Consider the following 27,875-nt stretch of genomic DNA (forward strand, 5'->3'; position numbering starts at 1 on the left):
GTTTTCTCTATCGACCCTGAAACAGCCCATCTCGTCTTGCAGGGCAGATGAGGCGCAGTGGTTGATTGGGGATGGCTCACTTGTTGAAATGGTCATTCTTGCAGCTGAAACAAGTGATGGGGTCAGCGCGATAAGTGAAAGGAAATATCCTTCACGACTATTGGAAACGAACGCAAATGCTTACAAGGATTATTGGGATTATGAAGAAAATTGTTCAAGAAATGGTCGTTTTGATATAAGGAAAGCAGTTTTTAAGTGCTCATTCATTCTCAATGCATATTATTCTCTATTATTTCCTTTAATGTAATTTCTCATAATTTTATACTGTAATTTGCTTTGAAAGATAAAGCACATATTTCAAAATGTTATCTTTTTAAAGCTTGTAGATTCATAACCGGTTTTTTTTTTAGTTATTAAACTAGGGGGCTAAGCCCCCAGTTCGCTACCGTTCACCAACCCTGATGATTGCTTCGCAATTGTTTTTTCTTGGCAGAAAGCAATTTTTCTACTAAAGTTAAAATTATTCACTTAACATATATGTACTATAAGGAATTGTGTTTGCTTACGCCTCTACTTCCCACGTCTGAATATTACTATATATTAGTATTATAAACATTTAAATCAATGGCGAACCCCTCTATGATGCCTTTGCTCCCATTTAAGTTGTAATTTTCTGCACTTGTCAAATTACAACAACAACAACATTTAGATCTCTTGGTGCACAGAAGTGATTTTTCAAAGCTATCATTTTTTAAAATAACATTTATATTCTTATAACATTATATTGTTCAAACAAATTTGATGAGTTCTCAACCATAATTTAAAATTTTCGCTAATAATAGCAGTACTGGAAAATAACTTTAAATTAGGGATACAAAAATATTTAAAGGAAAGCAATTACGACTTTCGTTAATTTTATGCTGATGACAACCAAAACAATTAGAAATGAATGACGAAAAACTGGATCCTACCTCGTGATTTTTAAGTCAACAGAAATGCACGGACAACAATGGAAAACTCTGACATTATTAGACATACTCTAAATAAAATAAAAATCGTTACTCAGCTTTAGATGGTAAGTTTAGTTGTAACATTTTAACAAGCAGTATTATTAAAAATTATTACCTTTTCAAAACACATGCGTTCTCAATTTTAATTGGCTGTTTTGTGCGTTACTAACCGCAAGTGTTCTGTGATTGACTATGTGTTATCATATCACTTTCTTCTTATATTATATAAAGAAATGGATTTTTTGTACAGCATATTTCTGAGTTAAACTAATTCAGCAATAATTAATTCTTAAACTAATAATTCAGTGGAATAAACTAATTCAGTTAAATAACTTTTACGTCAAACTCATTTGATTCAAATAAATTTCGAAATTCACTTAGCAAAGATTTTTATGAAAGGGAGTCTTCCCCTGATACGTAATTCAGGGATTCTAGTCAACTTAGTAGGGTTCAAAATTACAAGGAGGCGTAGGTGAACGTTTTTGAATCTAAGCTGCTCGACGAGGATGATATATATATCGTCCTCATATATATATGAAAATAAACAAAACTGTTTACTGAATCTCAAACAATTTTTATTTTTATAATCGACGCTGCGCAGCCTTACCAATTTAGAGTTTACCACTATCAATGATCATTTCCGTAGCCTTGTAATTTCGAACCCAACCAAGAAGACAAGGGAACTCTTACATCAAGCACTGGGACAAACTAACCTTCGTGGAGGACTTTTCTTGATGGAACTAACCTGCATTTGCATTACATTGGAGGGAAAATCACGAAAACCTGACACGGTTAGCCCTACAGCAAGGTGATTCTAATACGTCTACTAACGAAGATATTTCACGTCAGCACTGTGGTGGGTGTGAGCCTGGAGCAATTTCGTTCCAACCAGCCGCAGCTGGGATACGAACCTGGTTTACCTCCTTGGAAGGCAAGTGCTCGATTCTCTGAGCCAATGAGGCTCTCTTTAATATTGCAACATTTCTGGTTAATTTGCAATCTTATAAAATTATTTCGAAAGGATAACGCAGCCAAAATAAAATATGAAAAAAAAAGAGTAAAAATGATTTTCACCTAAACTCATAGTCATTCAGTCCAACTCAGACTTGTTTCAAAAATTCTCCTATAAATTCTTTACGATTTCTTTTTATTGCAGAAATTAATATTTTTATTACGTTTAAACTATTTTCTCACAGTAATTAACTATTAATTACCAGTCCAAACGCATAATTAAAACTGCAAATTCGGTGCTGTAATACAATTTTAAATATAAAAAAATTTCAAGAAGTAAATTATAAGGCAACATTTTATAAAACTTTTGCTCATTCATAAAATTCTATAATGTTCATTTTTATTTTAATTACAATAGTGATTTTAAATACCATTTTCAGTTCAGCATGTCTATTTTATCAAGGCAGCGTTCAGGACTTTATAGTAAAATTTTTGCTTTCTGACAACAAACACTTTAATAGTTGATTACAATCGCGTTATAATTGAATATAATTTATTGTATTATAAATATTTAATGGTTTGTTTACATCAATTTTCATTGTTTATATTTTACCTTACAAATTTTCGAGATAACAGTAAACGGTCGTTAGCGGTTTTATCTTTATTTCCTTATTGCATTTAGTGCGACCATTTCATCACTTTCACATAAATTTAGCAATTGAAGGTTATCTTGATTTTCGTTGAATACAAAAACAAAACTTCCGCAACTATTTCTGAAATGATTGAATATATTTTTTACACTCTGGTGGTTGTTTTCGCTTTTTCTCAATTTATGATAATTAAGATAACAATAGCTGCACGATAATGTCGATTTTAAATAAATATCGCCTCTTAAAGCTATACAAAATTATAATCTATATATAAAACTATACAAAAATTAAGATCGTATTTTTTCAAAATTTTGCTTTGATTCAAGTTTTCCAGCGTTACAGTTTCAAAAACATAAAGAATACCACTATATTATAGAATACTTCAGATATTATTTTTAGGAATCAATGAGTTTTTCCAATTTCTTTATTTTTTTGAAATTTGCTTGAGGAATTCCAGTTACTTTCTTCCACGAGGATTCAAATAGTGAATGGCATTTTGCATGTAGTAAAATTCTTAGCTAAACTCAAAAATATTGATATCGTAACTCATGATATAAATATCCGACGTTAAAAACAGATCCATATATCATTTGTATGGTTTATAATGCTCAAGCCTTCGTAATTAAAACAAGAAAGCTACCACGTAATTTGAGGCATCTGAAGAAAATTCTTTCAATTCATTTAATGTTTTTAAAATCCTTTTTAAAAATGAAAACAAATAAGTATACATACAGGGATAAAAAATGAATATTTTATCGATGAAGACACAAAAGTTCTGTCTAAATCTGACCAATTACAGATGCAATGATCAACACTAGACAGGACAGTCTAAGAACAGTAAATGAATCAAGAAAAAATCGTCAGGCATTCATGCTTGAATCGCAAGTGACAGACTATAGCGCTCTATTCTCTTTAACCATTTCCGGCTTTTGTGTTCGAAATTAACGGAACAAAAAATAAAAAGATTGTGTTTAAAACTCTTAATATTAAATTAATAAAATCACTGTTGGGTAAATTCTTAAAATTTAAAACTTTTGATAATAGCCAATCAAATAGCAAAATCGAATAACCAAAATAAAAAAATTAGTTTTGAAGTTCCAGCATTTCTTATTTTTACAGCAGAATTATAAAAGTTTTATTTATTTGTATTTCAATCATCGTCTTTCATTCTGAGAGAAAGTTAGACAAAACCGGGTCCATAAGGTTTCTTCTTTTCTTCCTTAGTAACTAACTCTGTAAACAACGTTTCTTAAATATTTGTTTGAATGATAAAATAGTTTTTTAGTTCTCTAAAACGAAGTTATTTAATGCAAAAAAACTATACTTATAAGGATAAAATCATTATTTTTTGGAAATATGCAAAAATCCAGTTTTATCAACTGTGGTCAGATTAAACCAGGCTGGCATAGAAATTATGAAAACAATATTTTTTTCCTACTAAATATTTTTGAGGCAATGAAATAATATTATGATCCTTCATATTGAGAAAATTATAGTGGTTTAAAAATTAAGAAAAATTCGGAGCATATTTGAAATTTATTCTAAATAAGGTAAGTTGTTTATATTTAAGAACAGAAATTAAAATTTATCGTGTTTCTGTGTAATGCCACAGACTTCATAAGCGCACCCCTTACAGTTCAGGCACTCTCTCAAGTTTCCAGGGTTTTTGGAATTTCCAAGGATTGTATAGCGAAGTTACCAAGATATGTTTGACAGACAAGTCCCGGTCAAGATCGCAGTCACCATTTAGTCAAAGCAAAGACTAAACATTCTTTATCACTGATGTAACATGTTTATCACTGATTTATGTTTTTTTTTAAATTTAAACAATACCTAAAAAGATGCGTAATCGGAAGTTGAACTTACTTCAAGTAAATATTAAAGCAATTAGCAACTGCATAATTAAATTAGAACAGTAAACGTTTGTGGATATTAGAGCTTCACAATTTTTGGACCAATTACTTGATTTGGACAGCGTGGTAAGCACTGCAGACAGTCTGTAAGTCTGGTACCCATCGATCTGAAAGTGGGTGGGTTTCAAGCAGCTTCAGTGACAGTTCAGGGCCTTAAATTTTGAGTTATTGCGGTTACGAATCATAACTTAATAAATTGAATTTTTCAAAACTTTGGCATTGAAAAATAAAAAGTCGAAACAGTTTTTCATTAATCTCCAAACAGTATGGAGATTATTTGAAACTAGTTTTATATAATAAATGACAGCTACAGTCTATTGAAAAATACTCCCGGTTCTATCTGTTTGGCCAGTTTTGTACAATTCTTCTCTACCTATTGAAAGCCTAACAAAATAGTAATTTTAATAAAAAGTTTATAGGCACTAAAATATTTTATGGTTAAGTATAAATTTGGTGGAAAAAAATTTTTTTTTCTTTAAATTTCTAAGTTCTTTAGAATGTTTTCCATGCTTGGAATTGGGTGGGCTTTAATCAGTCATCAGTCAGTTCAGTGCCTTAACCAAGGAGTCATTGCGGCTACAAATCATAACTTATTGAAACGAACTTTTCAAAACTCTAGCATTGAAAAATAAAGAGCTTCAACTGTTTTCCATTCATCTCTAAAAAGTAAAGAGATTGTGTGAAACTAGTTTCATAAGATTTATGATAAATGACAGCCGCAGACTGGACAAAAATACTGAGTCCGGGTTTTGTAGGCCTGCCTAGTTTTGTACGACTTTTTCTTACATATTGAAAGCCTAACAGAATAAGAATTTTAATAAAAAATTCATAGGCATTAAAATATTTTGTGGTTAAAAAACAAATTTTGAAAAAAAAATAATATTTTTATTAAACTTCTAAGTTTTTTAGAATGTTTTCTATGTTTGGACTTTGGTGGGCTTCAAGCAACCTGTGACAGTTCAAAGCCTTACATTTTGAGTTATTATGGCCATGAATCATAACTTATTAAAGCTAATTTTTCAAAACTCTGGCATTGAAAACTAAAGAGTTTAAACTGCTTTCCATTCATCTCCGAAAAAAATTGGAGATTGTGACATTTATGATAAATGACAGCTGCAGAGTAGACAAAAATACTGAGTCCGGGTTCTATTTGCTTGCAAAGTTCTGTACAACTCTTCCCCACTTACAAAAAGCTTAACAAAATAAGAATTTTCATAAAATGTTTATTAATATTAAAGTGTTTCGTAAGTTAAAAGCAAATTCGGAAGAAATTTTTTCTTTCAGATTTCCAAACTCTTTAGTAATGTTTTCCATGTTTGAAATTTTTTCAGTCGCAAAAGTGACACAGAAGTTTATGCTGAAAATTCTCATCACACTTGCGAAAGCGTGTGTGTGTCACTTAACAGACGACACTCCTAACCGCGACATTCTTACAGCCTATGATCTCATCATTTTAATTGCATGTTACGAGAACGACTTGGGTGATGATCATTAAGATCAGGTTTTTTTTATGCAAATTATCAATTTGCCGAAGCATTACTCACCAAGTTACTTTGTAATATTAGCAGATGCCGTAATTGATATTCATATGGATTGCAATATGACTTACAATGGATTGACAAATTTTGTTGACGATTAATAATAAATTTACTTAATAATTGTTTATTTATTTGCACATTTAAAATATTAAGAATTTTTCGGCAACTTTTACCTATTTGATTAAAATTAACTATATTATTTTAATGAATACGCTGTAAAATAAAATAGGAGATGACAGTGATTTTATGTTAAGAAAATTTTATTACAAGTTTAAAAATGAAGTTGTTTAAGCAACTCAGAAAGTAGATATGTTATGCAACAATTGTATCAGTAAACAAAAAACAATTATTTAATTTTATAAATTTATAATTTCAAACTAATATTAGTAGATTAGACCATTTTCGAAGGTGGGATCTTATGCAATGTTCAAAAACTACAGTTAAATATAACCTCTAAACAGAGCTTTTACCAAATACGTAAACATTTAAAAGTTTTAACCCAAAGATTGGAACAATGTTGATTTAATTAGTTTAGAAATTGAGCTGATGATTTGTATATTATCTATATATATGTGTGTAATAAAGAACATAAATGATTAAAAAAATACATTATTTAAATTTTAACTGAAATATGAAAAAAAATTAAAATTGCACGATAAAATGCTTATTAAACTTGCACTTGGAACAGTCTGGATTAATTATCATGACTCATGACTTTGCCTCAATTTACAGGAAAAAAATCTCAATTATATTTTAATTTGTCGTGTTAAAAAAACTTGTTGTGAGGTCATTAATGGTCTTAAACTATTTACAACCCTGGCCGCAAAGAGCGTTTGGAACAATATAAAAAATTTGCTTTCCCATCTGCTATACAGCCTTGAAAACTCCATTCCCACCGCTGCTGGTCTGCTTCATTTTTGGTACGTTGCTCAATACTTCCAATATTTTCTTATTTGCACGCATGTTAAGAAATCGAACGAAGCGAACATTCCACGATGAAAAGCGGCTTCTTTTTTTTTCCTTTTCTGCTTCAGGCGTCGATTTGAATCATCATTTGTGAACTTCCGAAACTGACTAAAATCGGGTCATGGTTAAGATTTTTAACCACTTTCATTCAATTCTGGAGCATTAAGTGGCTACTGTCCTATACCTTGACTTCTTTAAAATGAACCACCATGTGGTTTAACTACTTAATCTTCTTAGAATATTCATGTAATGGGTTTTGAATGCCGTTACCAAAGAAGTATCTGTTTTAAAAGCATCAATAAAAAGCAAATATTGATGGTGTAGTTCATGCGTAATTTTGTAAGATAACGGCGAGCTTTATGTCACTGATGACCTAGTATTCATCGGCGCAAAAATGGTGGTTATTTAGTTATATGACTATTCTTGATCGGTTAAGGCCAATCTGTGAAAGAGATAGATATGATCAAAATATAATGAAAGGTTTATATACCGATTCGTGTATCATATATGATATCATCGCATGTGTTTCGCATTTGCTAAATGAAATGATTTAAAGGAAATCTTAGTATACTTGTTTCCAATTTCGTAAGGGTTTCAATAGATGGTTATAAATTGCTTAAATTTTTCGTTTTAAATGTTCTTGACCACTTTATAAAGGAATAGAATATAAATTAAATTTGAATCTGAAGGCTGTCTGGAAGATGTGGTACTTTTTCAGAGATTTAATCAGTGAAAAAAATGCGATACTATTTAACATACAAAAACTGTTAGGATATGTCCATGCTAGAGCTAATGAAAAACTGCATATTTTTCGAATAAAAATATTAAAAAGCAAATATCAATGTTGTTCATGTGTAATTTTGTAAGAGAACGGCGAGCTTTATCTAATTGATGACCTAGTATTCATCTGCGCCGAAATGGTTGTTACTTAATTGAATGACTATATTTTTGATCGGTTAAGGCCAATCTGTGAAAGAGATACATAGGATAGATATAATGAGATGTTTCGATTCCGATTTGTATATTATATCATTGCATGCATTTCACATTTTCAAATTAAAATGATATAAATGAAACCGTAGTTTGCTAACTTTTAATTTCATAAAGCGTTTAATGGATGGTTATTAATAAATTGCTTTAATATTTCCTTTTGTTTTTGACCACTTCATAAGAAATATAAAATGTGATTCTGAAGGCTGTTTCCAAAAAAAATTTACTTTTCTAAAGATTTAATCATAAAACCTTCAACACTATTTCATAAACAAAAACAGTAAAGATATGGTGTATGTTAGAACTAATAAGAATTTTCTTCGAAGAAATTTTTAAATATTTGCATATGCATTTAATTTTTACAGTACTTAGAAAAAAATAAGTTTGCTAGAACAAGATGATTATCCATATTTTTTTAAAGATTAATTGTATCAACATGATAATTAAGGCTAAATTATATCAATTATCTGTTGATTTATGCGAATTAATATTCTGATGAACCATTTTTGAGTGTAGTAATCAAGTAAGTGCAAAAAATCCCTGCATATTTAGAAGGTATAGTAATAAGTAAAAATTTCTTATCTGTGACATAAGATGAGATATAAGATAGCAACATACATATCCCATAAGTAGGAATATAGCAATAATATGCAGTATATGATTTAACATATTTATTTTCAAAATTTCTGTCTGTGGTGAAATTGCAAACGTTTTTCTGTACATGCGATGCTATGTAATGAATAACACATGGTATAAAATAGTAATCTGTATTCTGAAGATAAGACAAAATAAGAAAACTGTAAAATGTGATAAAATATACTCATTTTTTAGAGCTTTAATTAAAGATAAAATACTTAGTAAACAACTTTTTTATGTTTTATGTTACCACTTTATATGTTAAGCAGCTACTGTAATTAACTATATGAAAATTTTTAAAAACTATATCTTCATTCCTGATAATTAACAAAACAAAATATATTTTTTATTTTAAGCTGAATATCCCTTGACTCAATGTCTAATACTTAAGTTATAGGTATTAGACATTGAGTCATTTCGCAGGAAATAAATGTCATTTCTAATATTTGAATGTTATTTGTTAAATCAAATTATATCTTGAATAACTAAACAAGCTTATTTTAAAAAAATTAATAATCATAAGGATTTTTAAAACAAATTCAAAACTTAATTAAAAACAAAAACTGATTTTCGAAGACAATATGAAGTAATGGGAAAATATTGATTTCATATAACAGTTATATCTTGATCATCTTTAGCATAATAAGATTAGCTTTTTATTTGAACTAAAAGTTCGATGAAAAAATTTTCCAAATAAGAAACAAGAGAAATGTTTCAGTTTTCCATTGATAAAGAGATAGATTTGGATGATATATTTTAACTTATTTGGATATTTGGATTCGGATATTTTAACTTATCTAGATCTCAATCTGAAAGATCTAGATCTGAAGTATATTAAATATTAAAAAACACCTTTCTCGCTAAGCCACATAAAAAGAATAAAGTGACAAAAAAATCTGGATGATAATTTTCAAATTTTAATTTAAAAGCATTGATTAAAATTAAATATTATAAAGTTTTCACATATCCATATATTCTTATTATACAAAAATAGCTGTGATTAAGAGTTATTTTTAAAAATTTATTTCAGTCAGTAAGTATAAATATGCAAGTTATGATAAAAGGAAACTTTGTATGCTGTATACAAAATGAGACACGGTGAAACGTCACTAAAAAGTAGAAACTACATTTATAGAGATGCCTTGAGGTTATGCGATTTTTCCGCTCTCCACACTTTTTCTTCCCGTTACCATGGTTAAGGGAAATCTTTCTTTTTAACCATGACAGTACGTTTTAATAAGAGATGGGAATATACTAGCATGAAAAAATCCGATTTGCATATACATCGTAATGGCTAGTGGAAAAAAGTAAAAAGTAAAGAAATCGCTCAATCGTATGATACCTATTATATTTACAAAGAGCATAGATTGTTTTTAGGAATGCAACATGATTAGGGACAAAGTAGGTAGTACTCTTTAATTTTTTTTACTGTACTTAACTCATGTTACATGAACATGACATAATTTAAACAATATTATTTGTGTGACTGGTTACCTTAATATAGTAGTTATAAAAAGAAAATCACATTCTTTTACCCTATTGAACAATATGGGATATAAAACTTATTTAATTTTAACATTAAGTACAAATAACAACGTCAAACCTTTTTTTTTCACTTATAAACACTAGTTAAAACAAAACACGTTTTTAATTGTATATTCTGCATTGATTTTCTACTATCACGCTTTTCTCACACAGCTCAATGACATCTATCTACATGCAAAATTCTTAATGGCTTTCTGTAATTCAATATTATCATTAGTTACAGCACTTATTTAAAATGAATAAAAATTATATTCTAATGACTAGTGTAAATCTCGCCAACTGACTTGTACACCTGATAATAAACACACCCTTTTTAAATACTCGATCACATTTTAGAACGAAAACTGTCCTAACCAGCATCCACAAAGACAATTTTAGGACCATCATTAATATAAAAAAAGCTGTCAACACAGCAAAAATGTCCCCAGAAAAAACAATCTCAAATTTCCCGAAGCGGCAAATAGGAACACAATTAATCAAAATAAGATTGAAATCAGAAGAATTTTTGAAAACTTAGCCACGAAATCACGCAAAAAAGCTATTTCTCATTCCTGTATTTAGTAAGCAACCGGCGTATGACATTTAAATGATCGCAATAAAAGCTGAGTATCTTAATTCATTTTTAAAAGTGCACTATTTCGACCTACGCTATTTTAAACGTCCGAAGCTCAGTTCAGAATAATGTAACTATTCTCATAGGATCGCCGCATCGCTGAGAATTTAACATATTCCGAACGATTAAAGCCATTTATCAAACCATGGACATGGAGTGATTGGAGGAAGTACATTACATGGATTTTTTTTAATCTTTGTGACACTGTCAGTGATGACGAATGATGTTCTAGATTAAACGCCTATTTTAATTGTCTTTTTGGATAACTAAAATTTATTTTTTAATTTACAGCAAAGGTCTGAATAAGCGTTGGCGGGAAAAATTTGAATAGCGTTTTATTTAATGATCACTATTAATATCTTCATTAAAAAATATTCGAGGATTAAGATATTAGAAAGGAATTGTCCTTTTTTTTAAGTGAAAGTATTTTTAAAAATTTTACTTTCATTTACCCGCCCTTTCACGCAGATGGAACACTGCTCTTTTTATGTATTTTTCTGATGCTCTAATTAATTTTAATAATTATATATATGCATATACAAAAAAGAATAATAAAATGAAATAGAAAAACTTTTAATGGGAAAACGTCAAGATCTTTAACCCTCATTTTCAACAGCATTTTAATTTTTACTGATATAGACACATTATAAAAAGTAACTTTTATCTTAGGATAATTATTCTTTATTCAGAAATATCGCATTTATTGCAAAGGATGCGTCCTGATGAAGACCTTCACGTTTTCCCATTTCATTCTATTATTCTTTTTTATTATATATATATATATATATTACAAAAAAAAACAGTTCAATAGTTAGTAAAAAAATCATTTAGTTTACCGGAATTATATTTGCATTAAAATCCATTAGTAATTTGAAAAAAAACTCTTATAATTCATATTCAAACATTTAGCAATAATTGATTTCGTAAATAAAGAAACTTCAATGATGAAAGAAAGACACACGTGTCTTATGCTGTATTTCATAACCATAAACTATTAAAATGCTAAGTATCATATTTTACACTTATTTTAACCTAAATTAATACGAAATAATGAAAAAAATATGAAAAATATGATTAATAAAAATTCTGCTTCAAAGAGTTAAGATCTTTATTTTACTTAATATTCATGCACAAAGAATATTTATCCTTGTAAATACGGTTAAAATAGCTAATTTTTACCATAATGCTAAAGCATTACGGTAAAAATTCTATCTGTTGAGTATCTATTTATACATACTCAACAGATAGAATCACAACTGATTAAATAAGAGAAAAAAAAAGTATAATTGTTAGTTTAGTTTCTGAAATTTTACAAAAAAGCCTAGTCTTAGAACAACTTTTTGCAAAATTATTTCTGAAAATCAGTTTTTCTTCTAAGTTTGAACTGCTATTTTAATGAAATGTGTTACAAATTCTAAAATAGTTACATTCTGTAGTTCATGGGTGCATAGAAATTAAAAAGTAGGTACAAATATAAATCGTAAATAAGCTAAAGCTAGTAATGCTCAGAAATATTACAAGCACTCTTTTTAAACAACAAAAGAAAATGTAAATTATGCTTCTAAGTAAGGATAGAAATTAGTTTAAAATAATCAGTAGAAAATTAACACAATTAAAAATAATTTTATGCCTGAAATTTTTAATATCGTGTTTTTTTTTCGAAACAAGACATTGCAGCTCATCTCACCCTTATAAAAATCAACCTTAGCTCCTAAAATCTTTAAAAAATGAGTGATGCTTGAGGTTTTTTTAAAATCATCTCAAAGAAGTTCTCACTCCATAAAAAGTATCTAGCAGTTACAAGATCCAGTTTGACAATATACAAAATTTGACTAGAATAAAATGGATATCACAGATACAAGCATGATTTATGGAGAGGAAATTATACTCTACAGTAGCAGACAGATGTGGTCAAACTTTGAATATTAACTTTCAGAAAATAATGCTTAGACTCCATTAAAACCAATTCGTAAAAATCATTTTAAAAAAAGTAACAAAAGCATTTTTTGAAAAAAAGAATGTAAGCAAAATTAAAACAGAAAAACACTAGCATTTATGACGCAAATAATAAAATAATGATTTCATGGTATCAAATTCTCGAACTTGCTAGACTTAAGTGAATTACTGAGCATTACACTTACTAAACATAATCTTCAATGCATATTTTGGAAATCACTAGTTGTAGAATTCATCAGACATAAATAGTTAAGAATTATTTTGAGAAATATTTGTTATAAAATCTCTCAAACATAGATATTCAACAATTATTTTAAAGAATTTTATCCCTAAAAATCACCCAACATCTTTTTCAGAAACATATTTTAAGAAATACCAGCCATAAAAGTTACACAAAAAACACTAGTCACAGTTTACACACCAAACATAAATACGCAAGGAGTACTTGGTGAAATATTTGTAGTAAAATTCTTTAAACACAGATATTCAAGAAATATTTTGATTAATTCTAGCCATAAAAATTACCAAACACAACATTTCAAAAATGTATTTCAGAAAATTTTTGTCATAAAGGTCACCAAGCAAAAGCTTAGAAACAATTTCCATAGATAATTCATCAGACAAAAACACAAAAAATATTTGGAGAAATACTTGTCATTAAAGCTCCTGTAACATAGATATTCAACAACTTCTAGCCATGAAAATTCACCAAAAGCAAAAAAAATTAAGAAATACCTGTCATGAAAGTCACCAAACAAAAACTCTTCAGAAACATGTGCTGTACATTAAACATCAGGCATACAAACGCAAAAAGTGTTTGGAGAAATTTACCAAACATAAATTTACAAACATTTTTAAAATTATTCATCTTTAAATTCACATGAGTATTTCACAATCATTTTAACTACCTCTTACCCTAAAAGTCACCAAACATGGCTGTTCAATAATTATTTTATGGTATACTTGTCTCAAAAGTAACCAAACATAACTACTGAATAAGCATTTTAAGAAATACTTGTCATAAAAGTTCCCAAACAAAATTTCTTTAGAAACATGTGCCATAGTTTGCAGATCAGGCATAAATACGCTAGAAATGTTTAGTGAAATACTCGTCATAAAATTTATAAAGCATAAATATGTAAGTAATGTTTCAGAAAATACTCATCTTGAAATTCACATGACCATTCAACAATCATTTCAACTAATTCTTACCATAAAAGTCAGCGAAAACAACTATTCAATAGTTAATTTAAGGAATACTTGCCATTAAAGTAATAAAAAAAAATTAATTGAAAGTTTTTTTAAGAGATATCTGTGATAATTCACGGAGCAAATAGTCTTGGGAAATACTTGCTATAAAAGCCATATAATATAAATATCATCGAGAAACTTTAAACGCAATTGAATATATTACGGTACAATAAGAATTAAGAATTAAATAATACCAGATACAAAGAAACCAATGCAATGAATAATATAAAAATTAAATAATAAGTTTCAATTTCAGACTTTAAAGTAAATTTAAAACTCAAGTTTTAAAGATCTTGAAATATTGAAAAATAATAATCATTATGGAGATGGAAATTCTAAAATAAAGTAGGTTTGTTTTAAGACTGAAATCAAATACTGATTAAGGACAATTTTCACCTGAATGATTAAACTTAAAAAGTGGCATTTAATAGCATAAGCAGTTTAATCCATTATTAGGTTTTTAAAAAAGAACTATTAGGATTGACTGCATATTTTGATAGATTATCTTACAAAAAGGAAAAAACAATTTTGTAATACATAATATTCTTAAGTTTAGATTAAAAATTAGAACTGAATTTTTATATTTAATGATTTTCATGAAATGTAATTTCATTAAATGTAATATTAATTTTTTCCAAATCTCTATTTGTTCAAAAGTTCTTGCAATAACAAGCTTCTTTTTTTGTGACTTTTTCTCAAAGTAGTAATTATTTTTCCTTTGTTGTTAAAAAATTTATTTCTCAAGCAATTTTCATTATATAAGCTTGACCTGTCAAAAGTAACAAAAAATGAATAAAAAAAAAATAAGAGATAGGTTAGATGTTGCCTGATTTTAATCTTAATGCTTATATCGACTTTTTTTTCAAATTTAAAGACCGAAGAGAGTGAAATATTTAAATATTATCAACACTTTTCTCATATTTAAGCCTTACAGAAACATAGTTAAATTGGAGTTGGAATAGTATTTTAACATGAACAGTAGCGACGCTAAACAGCGAAGAACACAGCAAGAATAAGCATTAATTAGCTCCTCTTTCCTTAAGTGGAGCTGTTTTACCACATCGAAAACTTATTAAATACTCCTTTTTATATCTCAGAGAACTTCAGTTTTTCATTCTAAAATATTCTTCATTTTCCAGGTTTTCATTCTTCGAATTTTATTATAAGTTTTAAGCGGTAGTGATCTCGTTTCAAATCTATTAAGTAGGCGCAGTTTTTTGAAAATTTCAAATTTCATCACAATAATTGTAACCATTAGAGCTGAAACATCGTTTTTAACACTTTTCATCACTGTGAAAAATTTCTGTGTACCTGAACATCGAAAATGGTGGTAACCACTTTGTACCAAAGTGGCGCTCCATTAAGTGTTCCATTACATCAAAAAAACTAAGGATAATTCCTACTGCTTCTAAAAATGCCACAACTGGTCATTAAAAAGAGGCAAAGTTCTCTAATTTTGCCCTATATTTCATGCTAGATCTCTAAAATAAAGTTAACAGAAAAGAAAATATGTAGTACGTTGTCGCTGACACCTTATACCAAAAAAAAGTGAAGTTCTAAACTAAAGGTATTGTTCAACCTATTTTTTTACCATAAATGGCATTAAGACAAAAAAACGTCTGAAAGATGCTTTGCAAGGAATGATTCCTTTAACTTAATACATAGATTTAAAAGTAAATTATACTTTTTTTGGATTTATTGAGCTTGATCATTTAGGACCACCAGTAAAACCATTATTTTCATAATTTATAGTAGCCGATTGGCAACACGTGTAATTTAATATAATTGAAAAGTAGACTGAGTAAGCAAAATATTCTTAAATTACAAGACCAATCAATCAACTATAAGGCTACAAGGATACAGCTTAAATAGAAATGTCACACCCACAAAGCAATTGACCCTCTAAGCGGTTGTGGGAGAGGCTAAAAAGCTGCGCATGCTCCATAAAATTAAGCCAATTATTCAATGTCTTTTGCTAAGGGAGCTGATTCAATATTGATTGGTTGTTACGGATTATAATCAAGTGTTAAATTTTGAACCAAACAGTGTACTCATTTCTAAATATTTTAGTTTTCTTTATATGATAATAAGTAATTGGAGACCACACCTTTAATGTCGAAACTACACATATCTTAACCATTTGATAAGAGGGATTATTATAAAATATACATCTCATGAAAATAAATTTGAACTGTTTTATGTTTATCTAGGGCATTTCTTTCACACAATAAAATTTGCTCAACGACAGTTCAAAAGATCTGAATATATTAAATTTTAAATTTTTATTTGAATGTTTGTTTTTGAAAGATTTTAGGCGGGTACAATGATTAATCATTAGGCCGCATTATTTGCTTGTGAATGTTTAAATAGGCGTTTGAATACTGCTAAAGTAACTCTATGTTTTCCTGTTCCAAATTAGAGTAAAGTATAAGATATAGTTGAGAGAGATAGAATCCAAGCTTTTGCATTTTTTTCTGCTTAAAAAAAAAAAAACAATTTTTTTCCTGTCTTTTCATTCGATGAGAGTCAAATAATGCAGTTAAAATAATTCTCTTTTAGGCAACTTTATTAGTCAAAATACTTTTTTATTCAGCTATGCCGAGAATTAGTATATACAGTACTCAAGAAAGAAGTGTTTTTAAAATTTGATTTCTCAGGAGCTATTCAACCGATTTCGCTCAAACCTTATATTTTGCTACATAAAATTACATTCCTTCAAATTATGTACACAATTCAAAGTTTGTTCGAATATTCGTAAATAAAATAATAAATAATTAAAAAAAAATTTGCAGAGATTTTTGAATGAGCGAATTTTGTAATTGCGTGCAAAATTTTTTCATATCGCTTAAAAAGTTCCTGAAATACGACGAAATACGCAAAAAATAAAGATAACAATAAGAAATCTACTCTTTTGACCGCTTTCCTGACCGAACTTATAGACCATATTTTCCAGATTGCGGCTAACCCCTATATTTCGGGAGTCAAAAATCCGAACCCTGAGAAAAAAAGGTATGTTTATTCAGAGAAAGTGCGTTTATGTTCCTGATTTCGTAACTTAAAATATTGTTTGCACTAATTAATTCGCATATTTTAGGTCTTCCAATCGAATCATTTATTTTGAGTCTCAGAAAGTGAAGATTTGAAAAGTTATTCTGGGTAGTGCCGTCCCTTTTTTTTCCGCGCTACATTAGTGAAGAGAAATATTAACAAACTTCAGTCAAAATTAACAAACATGATAAAGAATATATTGTATTTTATATCATGTAGGGATGAGAATTTTAATATTTGAATGTTGACCAAAATAACAATCCTTCAAAAAGGAAAGAAATTAGTACTAAAGTAGCAAATAATTTCAGCTCTTAGTTGTAAAACAGATACATTAGTTATAAGTCAAACAAAAAAAAATATCACTATTTTCTGTTGATTGACAAAAAGACTGTTTTGTTAAGCGCACAACTCTGGGATGTGATACAAACACTCTAGGTTAACAATATGTTTATAGTTGTTGATAAATTAGTAGACATATGCGAAAAATCATTGAATTCAAATCGGTTTTGACAATATTTGATTTCTAATTAATGGTTTCACAGCTTGAGAGTAATTAGCAATAATGTTATTTGCAATTTCACGGGATTAAATATTTTTTTTCGAAGTAAACTTAAAAGCAATAACTTATTGAAAATTATTGCAATTCTATAATGCTTATAAAAGATAATAAATAAACCATTGATTTTTAGAAGGTTAAAAGGAAAAAGAAAACACTTTTTACATTAGTTTTCACAAATAATTTAATTATAAATATTTGTATATAGTTAAATAAATACCAATATAATTTTTCTTCGAAAACCTTCTGTAAATATTGTCATTTTTAATATTATTAGTTAAAATATTTACTTATTTATTTATTTATTTACCATTTGAAAACTTCCCTCGCTGCAAAGAATACAAATATGAAAAAGCAGTAGGCATAATTCAAGAGCTTTAAAAATTGACTCTCATTTTCAAGACTTGCCATTCGAATAAAGTTCTCAAAAAAGTGATATATTACCGTTTTAGTTTATTTATCTAATGAAACAAAAATTTCTTAAAATTAGAGTTTCTTAAAATTGGAGTTTTGCAATAGTGGGACGGCTTGGACAAAAACCGATAAATTGTACGTAAAACAGTTATTATAAATTAGCCTAAGGAATATTGTTAAGAATTACGCCCGTACGACACAAAGTTGCAAGTTTGTAAAAATATGATGTTGTTATGTCTGTATCAGTTTCAATATTTTAAATTTTTATTTGTTTTTCATATGAAGCATTGATTACACAAAGTGTGTATTAAATGTGTAAGAGGCAATATATTTAAGACGTTAGGCAAAATTAGGATTTTAGAAAAATCTATTTCTCCTTCTTTCTCCTTTCCCTTCCCCCCCCCCCCTGTTTTTTTTTTTTTTTAATTTTATATCTTAATACAAATATAAATCCGATAATCTAATAGATTTTTTAATAACTATTAGACTAATATAATACGAAAAAATATAATTTTGCTTGTAATTAGAGAACCAGAAAAAATATGCAAAAGGTCACAGTTGGCCCATCTGCGTCATTGTAATTTTGAACCCAATCCAGAAAACAAGCGAACTCCTGGATCAAGTATTGAAAGAAATTTTGCCTTCGTGGAGGACTTTTTAAAGGAACTAACCAATTGCGGTACATGGAGAGGAAAACCACGAAAACTTCCCATAGTCAGACTAGCAGCAAGGGACTGCAAAACTGAATTGTAGAAATGTTCTGGCTGTTTTTTGGGGGGATAGATAGTGTTGAACTTAAAAAGAAATAAAAAAACAGCCATTCTCGCCCTAAAAATCGGTATTTTTGTAACACAGATATAGGAGCCGTGATGCATTATGGGATATAGCTTTCCCCTTCCATTGAGGTGAACCTGTTTGAATTCCAGCGATGGATGATCGATATGAGTTCCGCATCGGGCTTGCACCGACCACAATGCTGACGTGAAATATCCTCAGTGGTAGACGGATCAAGGGTTACATTCTCCCTGCTGTCAGGCTCACAGTGGGAAGTTCTCGTGGTCTTTCTCTCCATAAAACGCAAATGCGGGTTAGTTCAATCAAAAAGTCCTCCACGAAGGCAAATTTCTCCCAATACTTTATCCAGGATTTCCTTGTCTTCTGGATTGGGTTCAAAATTACAAGACTACGACGTTGAACATTAGCAGTCGTAAACCCAACAAAATTGGGTCGGCTGTTCAACGACTGTTATAAAATAAAATAACACAGGTATAAACGAGAAAAAAAATTCACATTCTAACTTAAAAATTACTGGTGGTATTGAAATGACCATTGCCTGTTTTAAAAAAAAAAAAAAAAAAATTCTGCAAGGCTTGCATATTGGCACCATTTTGTTTTGCATGTCTTTAGGAAAATTATTTTTTACAGTTCACAATTCTCAACATATGACGTCAGAAAACAATTCTCAAAATATGCCATTTTTTTCTTCTGCTAGAATGGCATAACCACTTAATATAAATAATTAATTAATTTCGAACTTTAAAATCTCTAATTCTTTCTTAAGCTAGCAATCAGCCTTCCTGCGAAGCTTAGTTGTAAAAATACCAATTGACCTTCACAAGATAGGTGTGAATAAGCAGTCGAAAGTATACTTCATAAACGCACACGATATATAGCGTGTGGAGAATATCAGTATAACCAAGGAGTTACATTAACGGTATGCGGTCCATTTGGGTCAACAATATAAAACAGTTGTTTCGAGTGAGTAGGCTAAGACGTTAGATGCCACAGTAGCCAATGGGATCGACGAGCCTCTGACCTCAATATTGAAAAGTTGTTTCTAATTTTCCCCAATCACCCTCTGTTTTTCCTTTAAGACCTCTATTAGATAGCCTTAATACGAGTCAACAATGCTTTTTAAAAAATTGATTCAAACACTTTCACCGGGACATTTGTTTCTTTAAAGGGATATTTAAGTCTGTAACAAATTAAATTGTCATGGAAACATTTGAATTATCCTGAAAAGAAATATACTTTTTTTATAATTGTTTTTTATAAATATATTGTGTTTTTATAATATATATATATATTGATATTTACATTAATTATTATACTGTTTTTTCATTTATGTTATTTCCTTTAAGACCTCTATTAGATAGCCTTAATACGAGTCAACAATGCTTTTTAAAAAAATGGATTCAAACACTCCCACCGGGACATTTGTTTCTTTAAAGGGATATTTAAGTCTGTAACAAATTAAATTGTTATGGAAACATTTGAATTATCCTGAAAAGAAATATACTTTTTTTATAATTGTTTTTCATAAATATATTGTGTTTTTATAATATATATATATTTTGATATTTACATTAATTATTATACTGTTTTTTCATTTATGTTATTTCCTTTAAGACCTCTATTAGATAGCCTTAATACGAGTCAACAATGCTTTTTAAAAAAATGGATTCAAACACTCTCACCGGGACATTTGTTTCTTTAAAGGGATATTTAAGTCTGTAACAAATTAAATTGTTATGGAAACATTTGAATTATCCTGAAAAGAAATATACTTTTTTTATAATTGTTTTTTATAAATATATTGTGTTTTTATAATATATATAAATTTTGTTATTTACATTAATTATTATACTGTTTTTTTATTTATGTTATTTATGTTTATATATATTATATAATGCAATATTTCTTTTCGATTATAAGTGTATTTTATGTATAAGCAATTTCATTTTATAGTGGCATTGTAATTAAAACAAATAGAATAAATGAAAATGATATGCATAATCATAAAAATTTTGCGTGTTTGAATAGCAATGAATAAAAATTATGGTAAAGAAATATTAAAAAATAAAGTATTAATTACTGAAAGAGTTAATAAACCTACTCCTGTAAAAATTGGTTAAGTTTTGAAAAATAATATTGGTACTTTGAACAGTAATATTAGGAAAATTTGCAGCTTATTTAATATGGTGTTATTTGAACAAAGTTCCCTTTTAAATTAATCTAAAGAATAAAAAATTCAGGTTTTTTTTAGAAAAATAAAACTTGCAGAATATTGAAGAAACTTAGCAGTATAAAGAGCAAGTAAAAATGTATTTTTGTTCACTAAATTTTATTTTTGGTTAATTTTTTTTCATTTAATTATTTAAAACTTTATTAGTACTACATGACACACTTTTTTCCCTCGAAATGTAAATTAGTGATATCCAAACTGATGAACTCATAAATCCATAATATTATCATATTTAATAAATTATTGCATGCATTATAAAACTGAATAATTAACATAATTTATATTTTTAATGTTGAAATTTAAGTTTGAAATATAATATCCCTAATTGATGATTACGATATTTTTTCTGAAAAAATACCAACTATTTTCATGCTTGCTTCATCAGAATCAACTAAAAATATCGGAATAATAACAAAAAATTACAATAATGTTCGAGATTCGTTTAAATGGTTGTCATAAAAGCATTAATAAGCTTAAATTAATAATAGCTTTTTTAAAAAAAACTTTCTTTTAAATTAAATATTTTTTTATTTGGTACGAGCAATAAAATAAAATTGTGATAAAATTTCCATTAAAACGGACAAAAAATAAGAGTTTTCGAAATAAATTTAAATCCTTTATGTTTGAAATGTAAGAAATAACGAAGTTCATTTGAATTTGAATAAATTAGAAATGTCAGTAATTCTAATACTTTTAATGGCAATTTTGACTTTAACAACATTTTTTAAAATGAATTAACTGAGTAACATTTCATAAAGATAACTTCTTAAAACTGCATTTGTTATTTAACCATAAAACCATATTGTGATGCAAATTTGCAGTAACCTTAATAATTAGGGAAATTTAAGCAAATTTTCCCTCAAGTTGAACCATAGTGTCATACAAATAAGTTCAAGAAGTAAAATAATAAGTATCAACGGGCTCCAAAATTTTCCACAGTGAATGTTTGAAAATTAATTTTAGTGACCATTTTACAATGTTAATACACAGTAAGCAAAATTATCATCCATAAAACCATATAAATCCATAAAACCATATAAAAACCAAAATTATCATCCATAAAACCATATCATCCTGAATAAAATTGTTCCAAAGATAAAATTTAATGATTATTATAGTACAGATACTGAAAAAATGTATCATCGAAGCAACCAGAAAACGGTAAAATTTAGCATGTTTCTGACTCTGTGAGAAACCAGAAATCTCACGGTAGCTTTTACCGAAGAGGAGGCTGTGTAAATGATTTTAGTAAAATTAACATAGAAATACGGCTTTATAATGTGTGATAAAATTTGGTACTTTCATCATGGCCCAAAAACAATTTATTCTGTTAAATTTACTTTTCAGTTTTATATTTTTTTACTAAATGTATGGTTATAAAAAGTATAATTTTGAAACCCAGAATTTCCGGAAAACCATTACCATATGAACGGAAAAATTGCTAAAATTAAAGGTTAAAATACCGTATATTTTGGTATTAGCAAAATTATGAATCTTTTAACCGGAAATGTAAATACTATGCAGTTCAGTAATTTCACCAGAATTAAATCACCTCAAATATGTAGCTGCAATTCGAAATATATGGTCCCAATAGTTTAGGCGCATTAACAATAATTTTTCACTATTTGCATAATTCGTTGTATGTTTGCGGCTCTGCAAATGTTTGAAAAATTACAAAATTTATTTATCCAAAGATAATTCCATGTAAAAAATGATTTTCAATATGCTATCTTTTATCTTTTATTTAATAAATATCAAACAAATTCCCAATACGGTATAAAAAAATTTGCATTATTTTAAACATTTTGAAAATTTTAAAAATTTTGCATTATTTAAATAGAAAATTCAAACTAAATTGGTTTAATAGTTCTTGAACTATAAATTTTTAAAAATACAGTTTTTTTAAGCTCTATGAATAAGAAACTATTCAATAATTTCCCTCAAATTTTAGATTTCGTTTAAAATTAAATAGTTCAAAATGAGGTAAAAATTTGCATACCTTATAATTGAAAAATGTTTGACACTTATTGAATAAATATTATGTATCTCGAACTTTATTTTCAGGCATGTAAAGTAAATTTTCACTTGGAATTATTTTTGAATAGCCAAAACTAATAATTGTGTGCAAATTTTTTTTAAATTAGTTCAGAGAAAAGTTATTTTAATTGTGGCTAAGTACACAAAAAATTAATTGAAGATTTAGAAGTCCAAACTTTCAATGGCTCACCTGCCATTAAAAGTTTGGACCATTTTCAATAGTCGAAATTTCGATAGTCTATTGGACCATTTTCAGATAGTTGAAAATACAAATCTGTTGTAAATAAGATATATTATAATACAGAGAAAGTACGTTTTCGGGGGACATTAATTGATAGTTAATAAGAATTAATTAGCACATTTTAGGTAACTTTTTTGAACCCTTAAAATTGACAGTTAATAAAAATCATCTGTAAATTAATTTCAATTAACCGTTTTCAATGTTATCAGCGTTTCAATTGGAATAAAATCTATAATCTATAACTATTTCTTTGTAAGATCACAAATTTAAAATTTAGGTATTAAAACCAGGTAAATTAAAATACTTATTTTTTAAGAAAAGACTATAGTCTTTTCTTAAAAAATCTTATAAGAATGTGAATAATTTTCTAGAATTTTCAGAATAAGAATTTTCTTTTTCGAATGTGGATTAAGAAGAAAGTAAAGAAATTGTTATACGCTTTATATTAAAAAAACTAGTTTTAAAGATGAAACAATGACCTTGAAGCCATGAAAAAGCATTCATGTTTTTTTTCTACCTTTTGCTATACAAAAACTCATAAGTACTTTTTTAAGTAGGGCCAATGAAGCAAAGGGTGGCGAGTTTCGACTTTTCTTTTAAAAAAAATCAGTCACGCTTCGAAAGAAATTCCAAGGACGCCGAAAGTCCTTTTGTTTCTGGCAATTTCAAACGCGTTTTCTTCTTTGTTTGTGAAAATACTCATTATGCAACATTGATATCAAACATGCATAACAAATGTCAAGCACTGTTTAACACTGCGTTAAACAAATGTATCTGTACTGTTCAGTAACATTCACTCGTAAAAAAAAATTTCAATCATTCATGGAACTGTCTACAATTAATTCGAATCCTTTCTTTTAATGTTGGCGATTTAAGAAAGGATATTTAGAGTAACGTCACCAATCTTTTGAGCCATTTAGATTTATTATTAAGTTCTAATTAAGAGAAAATTCATAATACAACTCATTAATAATCTAAGTTATAAACGTCATTTGAAAGCGTAATTTTTTATTGAAAGATTTCTTTCTATTTAAGATTACATTTTCAGTCCTCTGTCCAATATAGCGATAAACTATATTGATTCAAGATGATTCAAGATCCATTCAAGATGATATATTTATATTGCACAAAAAACTTCACAAAAAATTTCATTTATATTGCACAAAAAAATTCATTTATATTGCACAAAAAATAATGTTGCGCAAAAAATTTCAGTCATCGATGGAACTGTCTACAATTAATTCGAATCCCTTCTTTTACTGTTGGCAATTTAAGAAAGGATATTTAGAGTAACGTCACCTATCTTTCGAGTTATTTAGATTTATTATTAAATACAAATTAAGAGAAAATTCATGATAGAACTTATTAATAATCTAAGTAATAAACGTCGTTTGAAACGTCATTTTTTATTGAAAGAATTTTTTCCATTTAAGATTACATTTTCAGTTCTCGGGGCAATATAGCAATAAACCATATTGATTCAAGATGATTCAAGATCCATTCAAGATTATATATTTATATTACACCGTTCTTTAGTATTATTTAAATATAGGCACTAATATTTAATTAAACAGTAGTACCTAGTTGACCTTCATTTTTCAACAGATAATAGCCACATTGCAAAAAAACATCTGCTTGCCTACCTAGAAATCATAGTTTCTCTCACAATATTCCTTTCTTGAATTATTTGGAAATGTGACTTATCATTTAATTGCCCCTATCTCTTCATAAAAACTATGTCTTTTACAGCAAACTGTGTTTTGAAGTTTTTTTTTCCAGTTTTTTTTTAATGAATTCACTTCTTGTTTTATAAAAATGAGATAACGTTATAACTTATAACCATAAGAGAAGAACTTAGGTGGCTCAGGGGATAAAGCGTTTACCTCCCAATTAGGTGACTGAAGTTCGGATCCCATTTGTGGTTGATTGATACGAATTCTGCTCTTGGCTCTCACTGACCATTGGGCTGCCGTAAAATTTCCTCTGTGGTTGACGGATCACGACTTAGAATCCCCTTTCCATCGGGCTAACTATAAGAGGTTCTGGTGGTCTTCCTCTCCATGTAACGTAATTGCGAGCTAGTACCAACAAAAAATCCTCTAAGGAGCCTAGTTTTTTCTAATGCTTGATATAGGAATTTTCTGGATTAGGATCTAAATTACAAGGCTATGGATAGTTGTAAACTCAAAATTGGGTCAGCATTTCATCGCTGGTTATAAAATAAAATATAAAATCATAAAAAGATATGACAAGTATTATAACTCATTTCTGATTCGTATGTTTATGTTTTTGGTTACATTTCTTTAGATCTATATAAAAGGAAGTTGATAAGGCTTTAAATCATTTGATTTTATAATAAAAATACTGATAGTTTTTAAAATTTAAAATAACATTAAAAATATATATAAATAAAATGCATGGATATAACTCAAATAAACCTAATTTGCATTTTTATTACATCTTACGGTAAGCTTTTAACGTTATTTAAAGTCCTAGCTAACTATAAAAACTAATGGTGCAATGCGTAAAATAAGTAGTGCAATATATAATATAAAAGGTGCAATACATAAATATATATAATATGTTAAAATAAAATATATATCTCAAAATATGGATTTAATTTATACTAGTTTGAATCTACCATGATACGTTTCAGAAGGTGGGTTGAGAGCTGCATTAAAAAGTAATTTAAATTCAATTAAAAATAGTTTTAACCTTATTAGAAATATATATTAATGAATAAAACATAGGATTTTAATTTTTGAAATTGTATATAGTACTGACCATTAAAGTATATATGTTAATTTACAATATACATAAAACCTATTATGCGAAAAATTACACAATTGTTACAAAATAAAAATGCAATTTACACCAAATGTTTGTCATCAAAAAGTGTGTTAAACTATTTTTTCGTTTTAATATGATTTTTTCTAATAACAGTTTTTAAACAAACTGGTGGCATTTGCTAGTTTTAATCATTTGTTTTGAACTCTTGAAACTCTGCTCGCAAAATAGTGAAACTTGATAAACTTTAATTAACATTCATGTTTTAGAACTTAATGTACAGTTAAATCATTAATCTATATGAATGTTTTAATGTTGGTTGTGAAACGTATTTACTTGTACACTTCTTGAAAATCATAATAAGACACACAAAAAATATTGCGTAGCCTGTTTGATGTGACTTTCTATAACATCATATTAAGAATTAAAAGACAACATTACTCGACTTGAAAATATAATTATATAATTAAATTAATATCAAACCATCTTTGGACAATTATATGCGATATAGAAACCAAAAATAATTTGAAAACACTGAAAATCGAGTTTCAAACTTCATTGATATTTTATTATTTCTGTTTTGAATAGTTTGGGGATTATGTGCTTGAATGGTTAAGAATAAAGTGTTAACTACGAAATGCTGATCAATAGTCGTGACGGAAAATACCTTTTGTCGGCACCCAGACACAAAGATCTGGGTCAGAAACTTCCAAGTAGAATTGAATCATTGATGCGAAGAATCTGAACTCTTGAATAACAGCTTTCTTTATTTTGAATATCTATTTCATTCTGTTATCTGGTTATGGAAAGACATTTTGAATTACACTTAAACATGAATCTTGTAAAAGTCTGTAAGAATGACAGGAGAGAAGAAATGAATGTTTTGTTATGGAAAGACACTTTAAATTATTCTTATATATGGATCTTGTAATAGTTTAAGAATGACAGGAGAGAAGAAATGAATGTTTTGTCATGGAAAGACACTTTAAATTATTCTTATATATGGATCTTGTAAAAGTCTGTAAGAATGACAGGAGAAAAAAAATGAATGTTTTGTTATGGAAAGACACTTTAAATTATTCTTATATATGGATCTTGTAAAAGTCTAAGAATAACAGGAGAGAAGAAATGATGTTTTGTTATGGAAAGACACTTTAAATTATTCTTATATATGGATCTTGTAAAAGTCTAAGAATGACAGGAGAGAAGAAATGATGTTTTGTTTTGGAAGGACACTTAAAATTATTCTTATATATGGATTTTTTCAAGTCTGTAAGAATTACAGGAGAGAAGAAATAAATGTTTTGTTATGGAAAGACACTTTAAATTATACTTATACATGGATTTTGTAAAAGTCTGTAAAAATGACAGGAGAGAAGAAATGAGGATTAAGAATAAAAGAGAACCATAATGAATGAAAGAGAATGAAGAAAGAGAACATAGGCATGGAATGATTTCTTTCCTTGCCAACGTTTTATTTAATTTTATAACTGGCGTTGATCAGCCCATCCAACTCTGAGTGTACGACTACCAATGTTCAATTCAGTAGCCTTGTAATTTTGAGCCCAGCGCAGGAGACAAGGGAACTTTTTAATCAAGCATTTGGACAAACTAGCCTTCGTGGAGGACTTCTTGGTGGAACTAACTCTCATTTTCGTTACATGGAGAGGAAAACTCGTACGGTTAGACTGACGATAAAGAGATTCTAATCCATGATCACCCATGAGCAATGTGGCCGGTGCAAACCA

The 27,875-nt window shown here is 28.2% G+C and overlaps 1 protein-coding gene across 3 annotated transcripts in view; it reads right to left on the minus strand.

Moving 5' to 3' along the window:
- Duox (dual oxidase) overlaps positions 1-27,875 on the minus strand; it is a 201,744-nt gene that overhangs the window by 166,818 nt on the left and 7,051 nt on the right. The window contains exon 1 of one of the 3 annotated variants that reach the window (XM_087168163.1): positions 26,795-26,870. The exons of the other annotated variants lie outside the window; for them this stretch is intronic. Coding sequence (XP_087024289.1) covers positions 26,795-26,855 — 61 coding nt within the window. The 5' untranslated portion in view covers positions 26,856-26,870. Of the gene's footprint in view, positions 1-26,794; positions 26,871-27,875 lie in introns of those variants that run through there. 3 annotated transcript variants of the gene reach the window in all.

Source organism: Parasteatoda tepidariorum, chromosome 7 (assembly GCF_982258835.1).
Source record: "Parasteatoda tepidariorum strain Cologne lab strain chromosome 7, Ptep-v5.0, whole genome shotgun sequence".
Lineage (NCBI taxonomy): Eukaryota > Metazoa > Arthropoda > Arachnida > Araneae > Theridiidae > Parasteatoda > Parasteatoda tepidariorum.